Source organism: Podarcis liolepis, assembly GCF_965112155.1.
Source record: "Podarcis liolepis genome assembly, chromosome: 9".
NCBI classification, from domain to species: domain Eukaryota; kingdom Metazoa; phylum Chordata; class Lepidosauria; order Squamata; family Lacertidae; genus Podarcis; species Podarcis liolepis.
The window spans coordinates 73,783,064-73,801,487 of NC_139564.1; the positions used below are offsets into that span (position 1 = coordinate 73,783,064).

The following is an 18,424-nucleotide window of genomic DNA, read 5'->3' on the forward strand; positions in this document are numbered from 1 at the left end:
GAAAAAAACCCAATTTAAAATACAGGTTAAAATGCAATTTAAAATGCAGCCTCATTTTATTAGTAGCCCATAGATCAAAACGGTAAGGGGAGGGAAACATAAGGGTCAGACTGAGTCCAAACCAAAGGCCAGGAGGAACAGCTCTGTCTTGCAAGCCCTGCGGAAAGATGTCAAGTCCCACAGGGCCCTGGTCTCTTGTGACAGAGCGTTCCACCAAGTCGGGGCCAGTACTGAAAAGGCCCTGGCCCTAGTTGAGACCAATCTAACCACCTTGAGACCTGGGACCTCCAAAGTGTTGTCATTTGTGGACCTTAAGGTCCTCCGCGGGGCGTACCAGGAGAGGCGGTCTCGTAGAATGAAGCTCATGGGCCACTGGTGGTCTGCAGCCCACACTTTGAGAAGTCCTGCCTATACGTAGATATTCTTCTGTAAGCCACTTTGCAATTCTGGAGGAATCCAAACCCATGCAGTTTGGGAGAAATGCATATTTACATTTGTGGGTCAGACACATGCTGGCATTCACATACCTTTGGCTAAATTGCAAGAAGATGCGTGTACAAATCCTTCCCAACCCATGCCTTATTTGGATAGATCTACGCAACAGTGGCTTGGAAAAAACCTCCCAATCTTTTCTCCAAGCCAGCCACAGTTAAATTTGGATGTTAACATTGGTGCTTCCCGAGGCAACGCTTGGAAAGTCTGAAATGCACACACAGAATGAAAAGGAGACCCTGCTTCTAGTTAATCCGCCTCTTGGCTGCCATCTGTCACCTGGTCACATGATGCCTCCCAACTGGGTCTCCATGATATGCGCGCGCGCACACACACACACACACACACACACACAAGCCAGCATACAGTGCACTTTGCCAGCCTTGAAAGGGTTGTTCTGCACAGGACCACTGACAGTAGCTGCTCCAAAGTGCCAGATAGGAACCTGTGACTCATCAATAAAGTTCATTGTGTTCTTTATTCGAACAGCATTTAAACCTTTTTCTCTAGGGAATCCTAATTCTGACTTCCTTACATTAAAGCGCTGCAGTGAAGGGGGGAAAGCCATTAACAAGGAATAGAACAGGACAGGAGGTCTGTGCCTTGAAAAAGGCATTTTGCGACCTCCCCTTCCTTCAGGATCCTGGGCTTTCCAGCTTGTTCAGATTGAGCGTGTAATTAGTGTATAGGATACTTAAGTGTTGACTAAAGCACGTGAGAACCTTTCCTGGGGATCAACAGCCTATGGAGTACATTATTTTCTGCTTGCCATTAATCTCTAGGAAACGCCCAGCAGCGAGGTCTGTATTGCTGTCTTAAAAATGAACACACACACACATTTTTTTTTCTTCCCACTGCTATCTTTTAAAATGTGAACAGTAGTTTCCTTTCTAATACAGAGAATTAATGCGCTGTGCATTAGCCGTCAGCATTGCTTCACTGGATAAAGTGCCTGGACCTTAACGCCAGAGCTGAGTCCATCATGTTTGCCACAGCGCAGGCTCTGGAATGGTGCTTTGGGAAATGAGATGCTGCGTTGCTAATATAACAGGGAGCAAGATCTAGCCTCCTATATGAAGAAAACTACCACATAAAAACAGCAATTTATTTAGAGTTTTTAATCCTCGTGCCGTTCTCCCCATTCCCAGTTGCTTTTGCACAGTAAATAATCTTTATGGGTTCACCATAAGGCAGATTTAAAATGCCTCCGCTGCAGTCCTGAGGCTGCAGCACACGGCTGAATAAAAGACTCCAAACAGCATTGAAATTGTTCGGATTGCAAATACATATGTGGTAATTTGAACCTACAAAAGGCAAATTCATGCTGACAGGGCTGCTGGATGGGTTTGCCTAGCAGCAGACAAGCATTTTGGAGCCCAAATCGGCCTCTGGCTCTCTCTCCCTTGCGCACACATATGTAAACACAAATCTGTGTGCATGTTCCTGAAATAGGAATCTGGCACCATTTTAGCTGCTTAACTGTTTTCAGTGCTGCTGTTATATACTTCAGATGCTAACTGTGCTTCCACAAAGGTGTGAGACTTTTTAGACACAATTGTTGTAAAGGGGTCTTTTTTGTGTACATGTCTTTCCCTCATCCTCGTGAATCTGTCAAGGCACAACTTAAAAGCTCATTCAGACAGCCATGACCCCCTGCTTGCAGCAGATTGCCTAAAAGGTAAGGGGGGGAAAATCTAAAAACAAGTAAAAACTTAAAAGTAGCTTCTCAAAGGCTGCATAGATCTTTTTGTTGTTGTTGTTTTTGTTAAACCTAAAGTGTTTAAAAGCTTTAATATTGATGGCCTGTCAACTTTGTCCTGATTCTTTGGCTTTCAGTTAAAAGGTTTTTGTTGTTGTAGCTTATGCAGTTGCTCTGTTGCTATGGAAACGTGACATCAAAATGACGTTTCTCTGTTTAAAAGCTTTTAACTAAATTCCTGCCTGTCAGATGTAGGCCCCATTTTGTGCACTCAAGCTTCAAGCTGTTGCAAAGAGGTTTCATGTGTTCTGTTGTCATTCAAATCCTGTAGCTTCATATGCATGCCTTGCACTGCAAAATCCTAAACTAAAAACTGAAATCTATATTAAGTGTTCTCTTTTAAAACCCTTTTAGGTCAATCAGGAATGGCTGCTGCAGAAATTCCCAGTTATATTGTTTCTTCTCAGACTGAGAAGCACAGAAGGGCCAGGAACTGGACTGATGCAGAAATGAGGGGCTTAATGCTGGTTTGGGAAGAATTTTTTGATGAATTGAAACAAACTAAAAGGAATGCCAAAGTTTATGAGAAAATGGCTAACAAACTCTTTGAAATGACTGGAGAAATTCGACATGGAGAAGAAATAAAGATAAAAATTACAAACATGACATTCCAGTACAGGTAAGCTTCAGTTAATTCCTTTTATTTGAGAGATTTCTAGATCTTAATCAGGCTCTTTGCCTTTCTGAAAATATATTGTAAAGAGAAACCACAGATGAAAGATTAAAGGTTGTTCATAGGGCTCTTAAAAATCACTCTTAACATTCCTAATTTTTCTCCTTACTGCTTTCAAATGGTAGCATAACTTTGGTGGTGGTTTTTGTTAATTGCTGTTTTTATGAAACAAGGGGATGCAAAAGATAGTATGAATTATTGTTGTTTATGTTTTTATTTTAGCTTTCACGTGCACATTAAAATGGCACAGCTTAGATCAATTTTGAGCTGGTCTTCTCAAATGTAAAAACTAAATACAATTTAAATAAAATAATTATTGTTAAAAAATCTCTAAATTTTGCCATCGCAGACTGAGGAAGTTACCCTCCGGAGGACTAAAATAACTGCATGCCTCACCACTGAGTGACACACGTTGCTATAATTGTAGCTAGCATTAGCAAAGGAACAATTACATTTGCAGACAGAAATCAGTGCACACTGTAAACACTGTTCCAGCTGGGGGAGGAAACTGAGGTATCTGAAATGAGATAATGAAGTAGTTAGAGCCCATCAGGAGAGGAAGTTGGCTTAGGAAAATGAAATATTTGCAGCCTAGGGACAGAAAAATATTTGCATGGTGTTGAAAAGCATTTTCCTGTTTCTATGTGACATGAACTACCAAATCTGCTTTTAGCTATGTTCTAATTTGCAACAACATGTAATCTCTAATATGGATCTGTTGGAGGTTAGCTATAATTCATCAATCTGAAATACATGATTCCTTTATTTAAGCTCTTTTCAGTGCAGAAAAATAGCGATTTAAAAAAAGTCACAGGCATCCATGTTAAGTCTGCTTGTTTTGGGGCTTTTTGGGCCTGGGTGGGTTAGGTTAAAACATCATTTTTATATTTAAACCATATGCTGTGCAATCTACAACTCCCTATTAGCATTTATAAATTTGTGTCTTCATTTTCACTTTTGGCTAGATCATCTTAAGATGGTGACCTCTTAAGTTATTATATGTGTTTTGCATGAAATGGTGAATATTCTCAAAATGATATGTTTTCACTTACATATCACCTTGCAGGATGGCACCAGTATCATTTACAGAGGTACACTCTGAAACAGATACAGTAGTTTGTGCTCTTAGTCTGACAAGAGAGTGAGAAATCCAGAAAACGTGGGCTGAAGTTTTTAGTCTGAAGGCCGACCCTTGGCTCATAATTTGAGATGGCCCCCAAAGCATAAAGGAAAAAGAGGTGAAAATGCTCCATGTCTTTCTCTCACACAACACAGGAATGTGTATGCATAGAAATATATCAACAAACACTATCTCTCACACACATATAATCCATATTTTAAAGAAATATACTAAAATGTTTTGAAAGTAAATACTGGGAGCGTTGACACTGCCCTCTGACCATGACATACAGTACCTTAACTACTGGGACGGGACCCAGAATATAACTGGAATTGAGAACATCATAGTGTGTTTAAATCACTCTATTTATTTTGCTCATAAACTTAAACTATGCTAAAAACAAACTCATCTAAAATATTAGCAGACTGAACATTCAAGTTTAAATATTACGGCTCTGTGTATATGAATGATAATCTCGACACATACAGCAATACCTTAATTAATTTCCAAGAAAGCTGAAATGTTCTGCTTCAGTCCAATAGCTAAGATTCTACAAAGCCTTCTATAGTCCAAAGGTAGAGATTACTAGGGGAATTGCAGTTTCTTCCTCCACCGCCTTATTGCATTCAGCTGTGGCTGAGACTGTTCTAGTTCACAAGAGAAGGTGGAAATATCAATTATTATTCATCATGCTGTTTACAAAATGGAGTGATCTAGATGGGCCTCTTCCCGAGAGATACTTATGGAAAATACCACTTTTAGTGCTTCCTCTTTTCCATGTTCACAAATATCGCCAAAAAGCACTATCAAGTATGCATGGAATTTTTAAAAGTGATAAACAGGACATTTGTAACACTTGTTAGCATTTGTAACGTTTAATTTTACAACCAGATGCATGCATATAATTGAAGAACCAAGCAGTGATGCAAGAGGAGTCAAGTGGTGAGTATCAGGCAATAAATCGTCCCTCTTACTGGTTAGGCAGCGTCACACGAGGGAAGGTCCTTGCTTGGGTGAGGAGTCATCCCACACTCTCAATTAATACTTGAGCTAAGTGCTTAAGATTTACATAGTTCAACTTTTTTTATAGATAAACCAGAGAAAACTAGGTATTAGAAATATGCTGTAGATCCTGCAATAAGCCCACGTGCAACATATAACTGTGTAAGAATTCTGCTGCACTTTGATTTTCTGTTGTGGTTCATTGTGGATAGAGAAAGTGAGAGGCCACCTCCCGCCCTCAGACTCTCTTCTTGAACAGGTAGCATGAATTGCGGAGCGGCTGGGAAGGATTTGGTATATAATTCTAATAATTAATAATAATAATAATAATCAGGATCCACTGTTATTTCAAGTTTTGTTTTAGGAGGACTGTGAGAGAGGGGGGAAGAATCATCATCAGGTTTTCAGTTGTGGTCACTTTGACCCTGTAATTGAAAAGGGCATTGTTTTGCTCTACTTATTAAATTTAAACATATACCGTATTTTTCGCTCTATAACACGCACCAGACCATAACACGCACGTAGTTTTTAGAGGAGGAAAATCCATAGGCATGCCACCCGTAGGCATTCCCTCCATAACACGCACAGACATTTCCCCTTACTTTTTAGGAGGAAAAAAGTGAGTGTTATGGTGCAAAAAATATGGTAAGTGCCTCAGTTTATTCAAGCAAAATAATTACAAATGACCTTCCACCACCCAGTAACCTTGCTTGCCTAGTTGAGAAGCACCTGCGGCAAAGACCAGCTCCTTGGCGAGGCAGTGAGGGTGTTCTGGGTAGCTGTGACGCTCTTCAGGATTGGACCTACTCAGCTGTAAAACAGGCTTCCTCAACCTCGGCCCTCCAGATGTTTTTTGGCCTACAACTCCCATGATCCCTAGCTAGCAGGACCAGTGGCCAGGGATGCTGGGAATTGTGGTCTCAAAGCATCTGGAGGGCCGAGGTTGTAAAGCAGCCAGCTGACATGATGCGGTGGAGCAACCTTAACAGCATGACCCCAGAGGGTGCCATGCCCCTTTTGAGTTTTATTTTGCCAACTTAAAAATGAAATAAAACCTAGGCCCTTGTGTAAAAGTGTTGAGTTGTATGGAATGTTAATTATCAGCTGGTGGAGATGTTAGGAGAGGGAGAAGAGTTGCTCCACACTCCATCATGTGAGCCTGTTCTTGTGGATCTTGCCCATCACCCAACCTTCCATGCTGGGCTTTTCTCTCTAGACTCTGGTTATTGTAATGTGGAGTTAATGAGTATTTTGTTGGCTGGTTGGCTGCAGTACGAAACAGAAGTGGTTTCTGTTAGTGGAACCTGTGTGAGAGGCAGGAGAGACACCCAAGGTGTGCTAGAGAGAGGGGTGTCTGGATTGGTGCTTTTTTGTTTCTTGCTGCAGGGGTAGCTGGAGTTCCTAACACATATCCAGTGTGATTTATGGGTCTTTTGTATTATTTTGATTTATCTATGGCATTTTCCTTTCATGTTGATATGTTTTCCACTGCTTTGGAGACCTTTTGGTCAAAAAGTGGTATACTGAACAGGCAAATCCCCATTTGCATGCGATGGGCACATGTGCGACCACTGATGCGCACACCATTTTGGCACGGCAAGGGGGCGGGGCGGACTTATGCACGTCCGACTGACACATGTGGTGCCTAGTAACGCAACCCCTGAGTAAATGGGGAGTGATATATAAGCCCCAGTATAGCACAGCAGCAAATACCGTATTTTTCCATCTATAAGATGCCCCCATGTATAAGATGCCCCCTATTTTGGGGGACTTAGATTTAAGAAAATGGGGGGAGAGATGTATCTCCCCCTAATTTTTTACATTCTTTTTAAGGGGAAAAACCTAGTCTTATACACGGAAAAATATGGTATATCTAGGGTTAGAGATGGAGTAGCAAGCACCTTAAGGAAGCTTGAGGAATTTTCTCAGTACACATTCCAGTGCAGCCCACCTGACCCACACCTTCTGGATTAACGTGTATATAGGAATATATTTATCTTCCAGAATCCGCCCTTGAACACATTTGACAAGGTGGTCTGGAGGTTACTTTTAATTAAATTTTACAAATGTATATATTTACAAGTAAGGTGTTAGAGGCTGCAAATGGAGGCAGCCATGTTTTCTCCTTACTTTATCCCTGGGAGGGACAGCAACATCCTTGCATCTCTTTGTTCCAGAGGAATTTGCGCCCTATTTTGAATGTGTGTAGTGCAAACAGAGGCAGCAGCTCTCTAGCTGCTTGGAGTGATGACTTGGATTGTTTTTTAAAAAAGATAATATCTTATTAAATACCCCATCAGTGCTTTCATCAGTAAGAATTTTGTTTGGAACTTTGGGGGAAGAAATTACACGTTAATTGAGAAAATGGATAGAATGATCACATGTGAAACTGACATATACGTTGTTGTTTATGGAGGAGCAGTCTATAGTATATGGGTATTTAAATTACCTAGTACTATATATTATTTGACAATGTTACTAGAAACCCTTGTTATTAGAACCCGTTTTGTAGAAGTAAAAGGTATCTAAAACAATTTTGTTCTTTTTTTTAAAAAAAAAACACCTTTTGTCCATTATTCGAAAAGATAAAATAAGATTACAAATCCCTCCAGATTTCCAACTTTCCAACTTTTTCCACTGGGAAAAAGAAATAAAACCAGAGGGAAAAAGAAAACCAGGAACCATTTGACCCCAATCTTATTTGTTGTCCCCCACTCTTCACATTTCTACTCTCTGCTCTATTTACAAGGATACTGAGAAGTATTTTATTTCCCTTTCGCCACCTTCTGATAATCCTTTATCCTGCTATGGAGCAATAAAATGCTCAGGTTCAAGACTGACAACCAGCCCCAAATCTGAGCCCTCTAGCGCTAGGTTGTACAGCACAGGAGGTGGGAAAGGGAAAGAGGTGTCACTCCCCTCAAGAGGTCCTTTTTTTAGGGATGGAACTCACTGGAATGGAGTATCATCACCTCTTTCTTTGCTTGCCCATGGCAACCATTTTGTACTGGCACTTCATTTTTCACCCCTTCAAAAGCTCTGTATAAAGCATCCTTATATATCTAATTTCCAAACTTCATAAAATGTGATTTATATTTTCTTAAACATCAAAAACATCACTGGGTGCAGGAGTTCACTATCTGGATCCTTGCTATGCTTTTCAGTGTGGATTCTTTGATGTCGTAATTGGAGAGAGAGAACTCACTCAAATTGCTTCAGAAAGTTGCATTTGAATATTTTACCAGTTTTCTGTTCTATTTGAATAATTCATTCATAGCAGAGACACAACTTAAGTACTGCACTTTTGCTCCTCTCTCCCCTTTAGCCACCGATTGGCACATGAGCAATGTTATTTATAATTTATTTTGAAAGCTTTTTTACAAGCCTCAAGAGATTAATCTTGTTTTCATTCAGCAGGTCAAGTAGAGTATTAGCAAACAAAATACCACAATAATAAAAAGAGAATCCAAGAGAGAGAAATGCTATATTTTGAATGGAAAGAAACTGGAATGTGTATATACATTTATTTATTTATTTATTTATTTATTTATTTATTTATTGCACTTGGTACTTTGAAAAGCATCAACTATATATGAAATGGCAGGTGTAAAGCCTAGGACCCTAGGATTCACATAGGATTCTTAGAGTTCACACGTGCATGTAACATTGCTTTGTTACTCAAGACTTGAATACTCACAACTGAGTGTGGGAACTCAAGTTACTTGTAGTTATTGAAATGTTATTTAATCATACATTTCATATACTGCTCAGTATAAAAAGAAATTTCTGAGCAGTTTACATAAAGTATAACCAGAAAAATAATAAAATTCATATAAGAATACAATAACAGCATTCAAATAGGACTTATTTAGCTTAAAAGCGGAATAAAATACAATAACAGCATTCAAATAAGACTTCTTAAAAGCTAAATAAAAAGAGCAGAGCCGTATAATGTAGGTAAAATGGAGCAGTACACAAACAAAAAAAAATAAAAACTGAGAATCAGTGTCTAGGAAAACTTGTGCAAAAATATATGACTTTAAGAGGTGCTTAAAGCTGGTTGCTGTGTCTCCCTCTCAACCCACCTGAGGGAGGTCATTCCTAAGGACCAGTGCTGCCACCAAAGAGGTCTGCTTGTCTGCTGTCACCAAGGGACAATCCACTGGTCCTTAGACGATTACTAGGATTTCATCAGAAGGGCTTGGTCTGTACTGGGGGAAGCAATCTGCTAGGCAAAATGGTCCCCATTGCTTAGAGTACTGTTGGTCTTCTTAGTTTTTTTGATGGCTTCGTCACATATCCTAGAATCAGAGAATTGTAGGGGACTCCAGGGTCATGCAGTCCAATCCTATGCAATGTAGGAATTGCAACTAAAAAAACTCCAAGGAAGGAGAGTCCGCCACCTCTCAAAGGTGTGTGTTCCACTGTCAAACAGTGGAACACTGTCAAACTACCTGAAAGTTCTTCCTGATGTTTGCTTAGAATCTCCTTTCTTGTAACTTGAATCCATTGGTATGGGTCCTACGCTTCAGAGCAGGAAAAAACAAGCTTGCTGCATCCTCCATGTGACAGCCCTTTAGATATTTGAAGCTGGCTAACGTATCTCCTTTCAGTCTCTTCTTATCAACCGTTCTTCATAAGGCTTGGTTTCCAGACCTTTGATTATCTTGGTCGCCCTCCTCTGCATATGTTCCAGCTTGTCAATACCCTTCTTGAATTGTGGCACACATAACTAGGCACACAACTCTAGGTGTGATCTGACTCAGGGAGAATAGAGCAGTACTACTACTTGATAGTACCAGAAGTGGCTTAGTCATGCTGGCCACATAACCCGGAAGCTGTACACCGGCTTCCTTGGCCAATAAAGCGAGATGAGCGCTGGAATCTCAGAGTCACCCGTGACTGGACCTAACGGTCAGGGGTTCCTTTACCTTTACTACTTGATAAGTTATCTGTTGATGCTGCAGTCATCAAATGATGACTGTGTGAATGTTACAGTGTTACTAAATGAGGATGTGAAGTTCTATAGGCCAGCCTCATTTATCTAAATTGCCTGTTTAATAACCAAAATATTTAATACAGCGTTTAGATAAATACATCTACAGTCAATACAATAGATTTCCATGCAGATTCTACACCCTAATTTGGCACATATCCTCTGAAACATATCATGTAATATTTTGTAGTTAAAATCCTTAACTATTTTGCTGTTGGTAATTTGATGACCATTGCAGATTTGGTGCAAATCTACAAGGAGTAAAATATGTTGCTCCATTCACCCTCACATCTTTAGATCCAAAATTATCTTGTTTATTCAAAACTATTCTTTATTGCGCTCTTTTGAGCTTGTGTTATGTACTGAGTTGAATAGGATCCAACCTGCAGCAGTCTGATTGGTCCTAGAACAATAGGATCCAAACTGCAGCAGTCTGATTGGTCCTAGAAAAATAGGATTCAGAATGCAGCAGTCTGATTGGTACTAGAACAATGCAGCAGTATGATTGGTTGGCAGGAACCACCCAATAATGCTCCAGATATAAGTGAATCCACAACCTGATTGGCTTACAGTAGAATTCCAGAATTAGCCAATCATGTGCAGCCCATTGTGTAAATAATGTATATAAAGCAGATACTTTGAGGGGACTTTCATTCATTCCTCCTCACCACTATGAGCTGAATAAAGAGCATGAAATCACTTTGCGACTCTGAGTATATTTCAGCTTGTTTTCCTACTTTCTCCTCTGCTGTCTCTCTTCTCCCCTAATTCTCCATCTCCCTTTTTTGATGTGTAACTATGTCCAAGCTTACCAGATTTTTACGGGAATTTTTCCGGGGGGGGTGTGTGTGTGACATGGCTCCAGAAACTTCAACAGCTTCCTGGCGGCAGGAACTTGCAATGCAAAGCACTCCTTAGTAAGCAGACATACTGACTAGATAATATGTAGGACTACAGCCTAAGGAAACATCCCAATACTCTCTCACTTGGAAGTAAGTCCCATTGAACTCACTGAGACTTTTCTGAGTAGAAGTGCACAGAAGTCTATTGTAAGTGATGGGTAGAGGTTCACCTGCTCATGTTTTGTGTGTGATGCAGCTGCTAAAGACAGAGGAAGCTGCCCAAAACAGAGAAAATAATTCTTGGCAACACTAATTGTGCAAGAGTGTTCAGTTCTTCTCCAGCTCTGTCAAGGGTAACTTACATAAATGTCTTCAGGGACAATTTTTCTAGTGAGTGGAAGCATTAACTTGGTAACTGGCATGAGTGGTGGATACACAAAACCAAGCTGTAAAAGTTAAATTTTATTTCCATAGTGGTTTTAAAAAGTGGGATTCACTAAGTTTTACTCAGAGTAGATCCACTGAAATTCCAATGACCTTGGCTAAGTTAGGTCCATTAATTTCAGTGGCTCTTCTCTGAGTAAAACTTAATTGAATATCACCCAAACAAGCCAAAGTTTCAGCCTTTATCCCATTGCCATTTTTTTCCTGGTCATTAGTGATTGACTTCTTCATGAAGACTTCTCTGAGAAGACTAAATTATGCTGTTCCTAACATAAATGATATAGGCTATGAAGGATATTTCCTCACTATTATTTCAAGCACTTAATTCTGTCATTCTTCAGTATCATCGCTTTGGTTTTGTTTGGATCTGTGTATTTCTTGCTAAATGCAGGATGTCTTCATCTCACACGCAATCTTGAAAGCCTCCTCGATGGAAAAAGCAGATAACTGGGCACTTGGTCAGAGAACAATGCAGATAATTATGAGTATGGGGTGTCTCCAGAAAAAACTAATTTAGGGTCATGAAATGTGGATCTGTAACTGAAGTAGGGGAAGAATTGCTTTCACATTAGACTGGTTCTTTTTTATGCCTGGTAAACATACACCTAGTCTTTAAATACCTCGGCCTTATTATTCAGCCAACAGGGTCATGGGGAGCACATCAGAAATATGCAAAGGAAAAAGTGTTTCAAAGCGCCAAAATTCTGACATGCTTTTCCATACAAAAGGTGGCAATCACATACCATCAGCACTTGAGATGTTTAAAGCTAAACCCATAGCACAGTTATTTTTGGGGCTCAGATTTGGACAGGTGCTCACCTTGGATCTACAGAAGCTGTTCAATCTAAGCTCCTAAGGCAATTTTTTTCTGTTTCATCCTGTGTTCCAAATGCTTCATTGCACTTGGAGGCTAATCTCCCCTCTGTTGAATTACAGATTTGCTGTAAGATTTAATTATTGGCTTCATCTAAATTTAAACCCCACTGGTATACAACCCTTAGTATTGCAAGATTGCCATGAGAGCGCTTGGACTAAAATTGTCAACCAAAAGCTTTACTTTTCTGGTTTATCACCACAACAGTTATTAACACTGGGCTTCTGTAAAGCAAATAACTTAATTAGACAGCACCTATATGATATCGAGTGACAGAATAATTAGGCACAATAAGGAAATTTTGTCCTTGGTATGATTATTTTCCACCTAGTCATTTTGGCACTTGGGCACAATATTTGCAAAATTTAATAATTCCAAAATTACAGATGCGCTTCCACTTTTGCAAGATTGAATATACTGCCTTTGGCTGTACTTGAGGGTCGATTTCAAAAAATTCCGCTGGAGAAACAATTATGTCCCAGTGGAGGTGGCAGTATTGAGTCAGTGGCTCGTGTGCTTCTGGCTTGCACTCTTTCTAAAGTGTTGAGGAGTGAGGTTATTACCCCTCTACTATTGTCCATGCCTGGTCACTCAACCTTTGCTACTGTGTCCTTTTTTCTAGCAGATCAAAATGATCAGGTGACAGCAAAAACTGCAAAAAAAAAAAAAAAAATTAGCAGGGGCAATTAGAATAAGATCTATTACTTGATTATTGATGGAAACCTCCAAAACGTATTTTGTATAGCTAAGCATTAACCTCCGTCTTCCGTACATTTTATTTTATTGCTATAGCTAGTGGCTGATGCAAATAAAGATTCTTCTGATCATCTATTCACTCCGGCTTTTGCTTAGGTAGAGGTGGCCTTTCCTTATGGATGTCCTAATCTTTTTATTGTGTTATACAGAAGTTGATCTGTTTGGTCTTATTGTTTATGATGTTTATAGTGCGACCTGCTCTGAGATTTATTTTTAAAATAAGGGTGTGCTCTAAATTCCTCAATTAAATAAAGAGGAATAATAAAGTGTATGAATACACTTCAGCCCACTGATCAAGTCATGGGGACTTGTGCTAGTCCACCATGCTGCCTTAGAAAATTTATGCTAAATTGTTTATTTATTGTTTTTAGAATCCACCCTTCAACCAGAAGGTTCACAGGACAATACACAGTATTATATTAAAAGACTATGGAACATAATATAAAACCACTACGTCTCATAAAAAACAACCAGTATAACAGTAAAAAGAGAATTCATTAGTTCAGCTGGCCCCAAACATCTGAAGGTGTTTCATAATACCAAAAAGCTTCTAATGTGGAGGACAATTGTATTTTTTCATTTAACAACCGGAAAGCAAGGAGGTCCTGCGCCATGCTGTCAGGCTATTAACCATAGTTGTTGATAGAATTACAGCAGTTTATCTCCCATGGACCTTAAGGCCCAGGTTGGAAAATGATGGGAGTGACCCTTCTTCAGACACTTGTGTCCTTGAATAGCATTTTCTGTCAAAGTGTTCTTTTCTGGCCTCTTCAGCAGAACTGACAATTTCTAGAAATCGTTGCCTCTTTCAAAAGTTTGGAGTCAGAAATGGAAATAAGTATTTGGTTTGCTTGAATGGGAATTCAGTTGGAAGTCAATTAATCAGTTGAGATATGCACATTCTCCAAGGCCAGTTGGATGATGTGCCAAATGCATTTGAGATATGCACATTCCTTAGGACCTTTTGGAGATTATGTATACTGACCAGGAAATGTGCACAATTAATGAACAGATTATCATGTGCACATATTAACAGCTCAACTTACATCCCTCCGAACACACACACATATTTTTATAGTAGAATTTTTGAAACCTGCATGAAATTACTATCTTGAGTTTTCATGATTATTTCTTTCATTGCAGGAAATTAAAATGTATGACTGATAGTGAAACGCTTGCACCTGATTGGCCTTACTTTAAAACCATTGATAGAATACTCTCTAAAGTGTCAGAGCACAATGATGTGAAAATGCATGACAGTCAGCTGCCAGGTCCTTCAACATCCCAGACTGAGGCATCACAGTCTCCATCTGCAAAGTCTACTCCACTCTATTTGCCTTATAACCAGTTCACATATGAAGGGAGAGAAGAATTTTTTGAAGATGAGCATTCTGAGAGCTCTTCCAGCTTACTTTCTTATAAGTTAAGGTAACAGTTATATATTACTTTGATATTGTACATACTGGGCCCTATGTGGGATATAGGATAAAGCTGCAAAAATCTATTTCTTTAAGGACCACTTAATTTGGGGGCTTCAGGGGCTCTGTTTTCTTCAGCTGTGAAGGGTCTTGTTGCTGTTTAGTCGTTTAGTCGTGTCCGACTCTTCGTGACCCCATGGACCAGAGCACGCCAGGCATCCCTGTCTTCCACTGCCTCCCGCAGTTTGGTCAAACTCATGCTGGTAGCTTCAAGAAGGGTCTAGTAGTAGTTATAGTTTAAGTCAGATGTATGCAAAGGGTTGCTGTCTTTCAATGTGAAAAATTATAGACTCTGTTTTGTGGGATTCCAGACCATCTCCATCAGCAACTCTTGCTGTATCAGGGGAGAAGTGATACAGTGAGGTCTCCCCCATCAATTGGACCCAACCGCCATCTGATCCTCCCCTCCTAAAACCACCACAGGCTTATTTTTCTCTTCCCTCACTGTCTGTTCCTTTTTGTATTGCATTGAGTTACTTGTAAGCCATTGTTTTAAACTGTGAGTTGCCTTGAGTGCATTGACACAAAGACAACATATACTGTAAATGTAGTAAGTAATTAAAAAGGTAGTCCAGCTAGCAAGACTCAAGGGGTATTTTGACCATGAATGTCAAGACTAGTGACCCTGACAAAACTCGTAAAGTGACTTATTTTGAGTTCTATCTTTCACTAGATAGAACTCACTGGACAGAAATCATAATTCTCAAACTTATAACAAACCATGACTTTTATCCTTAAAAAATAATAATCATAATTCAAACCAAGATTATGAGTTACTTGATATTAACTTGCACCTTAGTCATGGTTCGCCTGACTAAGCAACCAAATTCCTTCACGTTTGTGCATGCTCAGATAATTATTGTTGTCACCCTTTAGTTTCCAAAGGAAATGAATAATATCTATTCACAATATGCATGTGTGTAATGATTTTACTTTAACCCTTCAATTGCTCATTGACAATAAAACCTTTTGGTGTGCAAGTCAATGGAGCATAAAGCTTCTGTATGCATTTGAGCACTAACTAGACTTGGGCAGGGAGGGGGCAATTATCTTTTGTTTTTTAAAGAGGGCACTTGCTACCTAATTCCGTTCTAGGATTTCTGAGAGCATTTCAGTCTATTTAAACTGGAAATGAAAGGAATGACAGAGGTCAAAGGAATATTTTCAGTCATCATGTGATGAAGGTTTCAAATGAACAGCTTGTCATGATTGACATGCTGATCTACATCTACCCTAAGAATCATAGAACCATATAATTATAGAGTTGGAAGAGACCCCAAGGGTTATCTTGTCCAGCCCCCTGCAACGCAGGAATCTCACCACCTCCCAAGGCAGTCCGTTCCACTGTTGAACAGCTCTTACTGTCAGAAAGTTCTTCCTAATGTTTAGTCGGAATCTCATTTCTTGCAACTTGTAGCCATTGATTCAGATCCTACCCCCAGAGCAGAAGAAAACAAGCTTTCTCCATCTTCCATGTGGCAGCCCGTGAGATATTTGAAGATGGCTATCATATCTCCTCTCAGTCTCCCTTTCTCCAGGCTCCCTCAACCATTCCTCAAAAGGGTTGGTTTCCAAACTCTGGATCATCTTGGTTACCCTCCTCTGCACATATTCTAGCACAGGGGTCAGGAAACCTTTTCAGGAGGTGGTTGGTCCACTGTACCTCAGACGTTGTGGGGGGCCGGACTATATTTTTTTTTGAGGGGGGGAGAACAAATTCCTATACCCCACAAATAACCCAGAGATGCATTTTAAATAAAAGGACACATTCTACTCATGTAAAAACACACTGATTCCCAGACCGTATATGGGCCAGATTTGGAAGGCGATTGGGCCGGATCCGGCCCCGGGCCTTAGTTTGCCTACCCATGTTCTAGCAGGTCAACATATCCTTCTTAAATTGTGGTGCCCAGAACTGGACACAGTATTCCAAGTGGTGTCTGACCAAGGCAGAGTAGGGTGGTACTTTTACTTCCCTTGACCTGGACACTAGACTTCTGTTGATGCAGCCTAGAATAGCATTAGCTTTTTTGCTGTTGCATTACACTGTTGACTCATGTTAAGCATGTGGTCTACTAAGACACCTAGATCCTTTTAGACCCCTAGTACTCTTCTATTATAAATTATTTTAAATATGCAAAGTTTTTCATTGAAAGATACTGCTATGTTCCACCACAATCTCTATGCAGTGACAGACTCCAGGTGTTCACAGTGCTTTTTCCAGGGTTCAGTTTCCTGAGAATGAAGGTCAGTGGTGGTGTGTTTAGGATATGTGGTTTCATTTACACATATATACAACCTGAGCATAAGATGGGTTAGTAGTATTAACACCCCAACAGATCTTGTTCCTCCACTAGTCACAACTTAAGATCCGGCACAGATCATGCACATCTCTGTCTCTCCAGCTTCCAGTTCTCACACACAACTCTGGCTGTTGTTCACCTATGTAGCAGCCAGTTTGGGTGGGGCAGAGGAGAAAAGCCCACCTCGCCAAAGGAACTAGTTTGCCAAGCTTCCCCTTACATCCCCTTAGGACAGTGGCGTAGTGTGGGTTGTCAGCACCCGGGGCAAGGCAAGTAATTTGCGCCCCCTAACCCGTGGATTTTAGCACTCGAGTCTCTTCCACTAGATTAGTGCGCCCCCCCCCCCGATGTTGCGCCCGGTGCGGCCGGGCCCCCCCCTGCACCCCCCACGCTACGCCACTGCCTTAGGATTGCAGGCCTGGAAGGCAAACCAGGGTTTCATCCAGACTGACCCCACCCCAAACTCTAAACAATACAAAATTAAAAAATTCCTTCCAGTAGCACCTTAAAGACCAACTAAGTTAGTTCTTGGTATGAGCTTTCGTGTGCATGCACACTTCTTCTGAAGAAGTGTGCATGCACACGAAAGCTCATACCAAGAACTAACTTAGTTGGTCTTTAAGGTGCTACTGGAAGGAATTTTTTTATTTTGACTATGGCAGACCAACACGGCTACCTATCTGTAACTGGATCTAAACAATACAGTTAGACTGTTTTTGGTTTTTTGCATTTCTTTTCTCTCATCACTCCTTGTGTTGTTTACTCCACACTAGGTACATATACAACTAACAACAGAAGATAACAGCGAAGTGGGCTGTAGTCTATTAAAACATATAGCATAATATACTTGCTAGTCTTTAAGGTGCCAAAGACTCTATGTTGTTTATACTGCCTAACATAGCCAGCCCTCTGGCTATGTTATATAAAGCATTATTTTCAGATAGGAGGAGGTGGCTTGGGACCTTGGGTTGGTGGGATGTGCTGTCAAACAGTATTCCCTGTGAAAACAATGCCAAGTGCTAGGTGGGTATATCAAAGAATGCTTCCAGCTGGGTTGTAGGGGAGCATGGAATACCCAATGAGTTTGAGAGAAATTTGAGAAACTACAGGAGTGTTCCCTCGCTTTGCCAGGGTCCCCAACAGCATGGAAGGCTTTTCTTGAGTTCAAGTGAATGCATGTACTTTTGCCCAGTCCAGGTGAACATAGCAGATCACAAAAGCAGATTTAATGCCGAAATGTTTGCTTTTCAGAGCTGAAGAGAGGCCCATAAAGAAAAGGAAAATGCAGAGTTGTAGCTTTCAAAAGAAGAAACTAAAGTTAATGGAAGCAATGCTAGAGGAACAAAAGAAACTGAGTAGGGCAATGGAAGAAACTTGCAGGGAAGTAAGAAGGATTCTGGACCAGCAGAACATCATCCAAGTTCAGAGCCTGCAGCTGCAAGAGAGAATGATGAATTTATTGGAGAAAATGATATCGAAAGCCAATGTTTAGTTTCTTTTGCAGTGCTCCTGAAAATACAATATTTATCTATTTTACAGAAATTACATATCCTAGGATTGCCTCTTCCTTCCAGGTAAATAAAAAATTGTAATGTAATTATGAAGAGTTTAATCAGTGTAGGAGGTGAGCCATCTAGACAACTGGGTGTTTCTTAATGAAATAAAATGTGGTTTTGCTTTGTGAA

The 18,424-nt window shown here is 40.2% G+C and overlaps 1 protein-coding gene and 1 long non-coding RNA gene across 5 annotated transcripts; one reads left to right on the top strand and one right to left on the bottom strand.

Annotated features, from left to right (window-relative positions):
- The first annotated feature begins 935 nt into the window (after positions 1–935).
- Positions 936–18,424, top strand: MSANTD1 (Myb/SANT DNA binding domain containing 1). Of its 4 annotated transcripts, none has more exons than XM_083460803.1 (5): positions 936–1,292; positions 2,606–2,870; positions 4,936–4,986; positions 14,102–14,386; positions 17,991–18,424. In XM_083460803.1, the coding sequence occupies exons 2-5, from the start codon at positions 2,617–2,619 to the stop codon at positions 18,229–18,231; spliced, it is 831 nt and encodes a 276-aa protein (XP_083316929.1). In that variant the 5' UTR covers positions 936–1,292; positions 2,606–2,616; the 3' UTR covers positions 18,232–18,424. The 4 variants fall into 4 exon arrangements, with proteins under 4 accessions (XP_083316929.1, XP_083316928.1, XP_083316930.1 ...); XM_083460802.1 differs by lacking the exon at positions 936–1,292 and adding an exon at positions 1,640–2,170; XM_083460801.1 differs by lacking the exon at positions 936–1,292 and adding an exon at positions 2,406–2,487.
- LOC310686750 lies at positions 16,170–17,915 on the bottom strand. Its single transcript, XR_014516089.1, has 3 exons — positions 17,427–17,915; positions 17,143–17,204; positions 16,170–16,964 (listed from the first exon to the last, which is right to left on the bottom strand). It is a non-coding gene; the product is annotated as an uncharacterized lncRNA (long non-coding RNA).

What these genes read in the sequence shown, in the direction of transcription:
- MSANTD1 (XM_083460803.1), top strand. Translation starts at nt 2,617, where the DNA reads ATGGCTGCTGCAGAAATTCCCAGTTATATTGTTTCTTCTCAGACTGAG. An exon ending in GATGCAAGAGGAGTCAAGTG is followed by an intron (nt 4,987 to 14,101) that starts GTGAGTATCAGG and finishes CTTTCATTGCAG; the next exon opens with GAAATTAAAATGTATGACTG. An exon ending in TTACTTTCTTATAAGTTAAG is followed by an intron (nt 14,387 to 17,990) that starts GTAACAGTTATA and finishes TTTGCTTTTCAG; the next exon opens with AGCTGAAGAGAGGCCCATAA.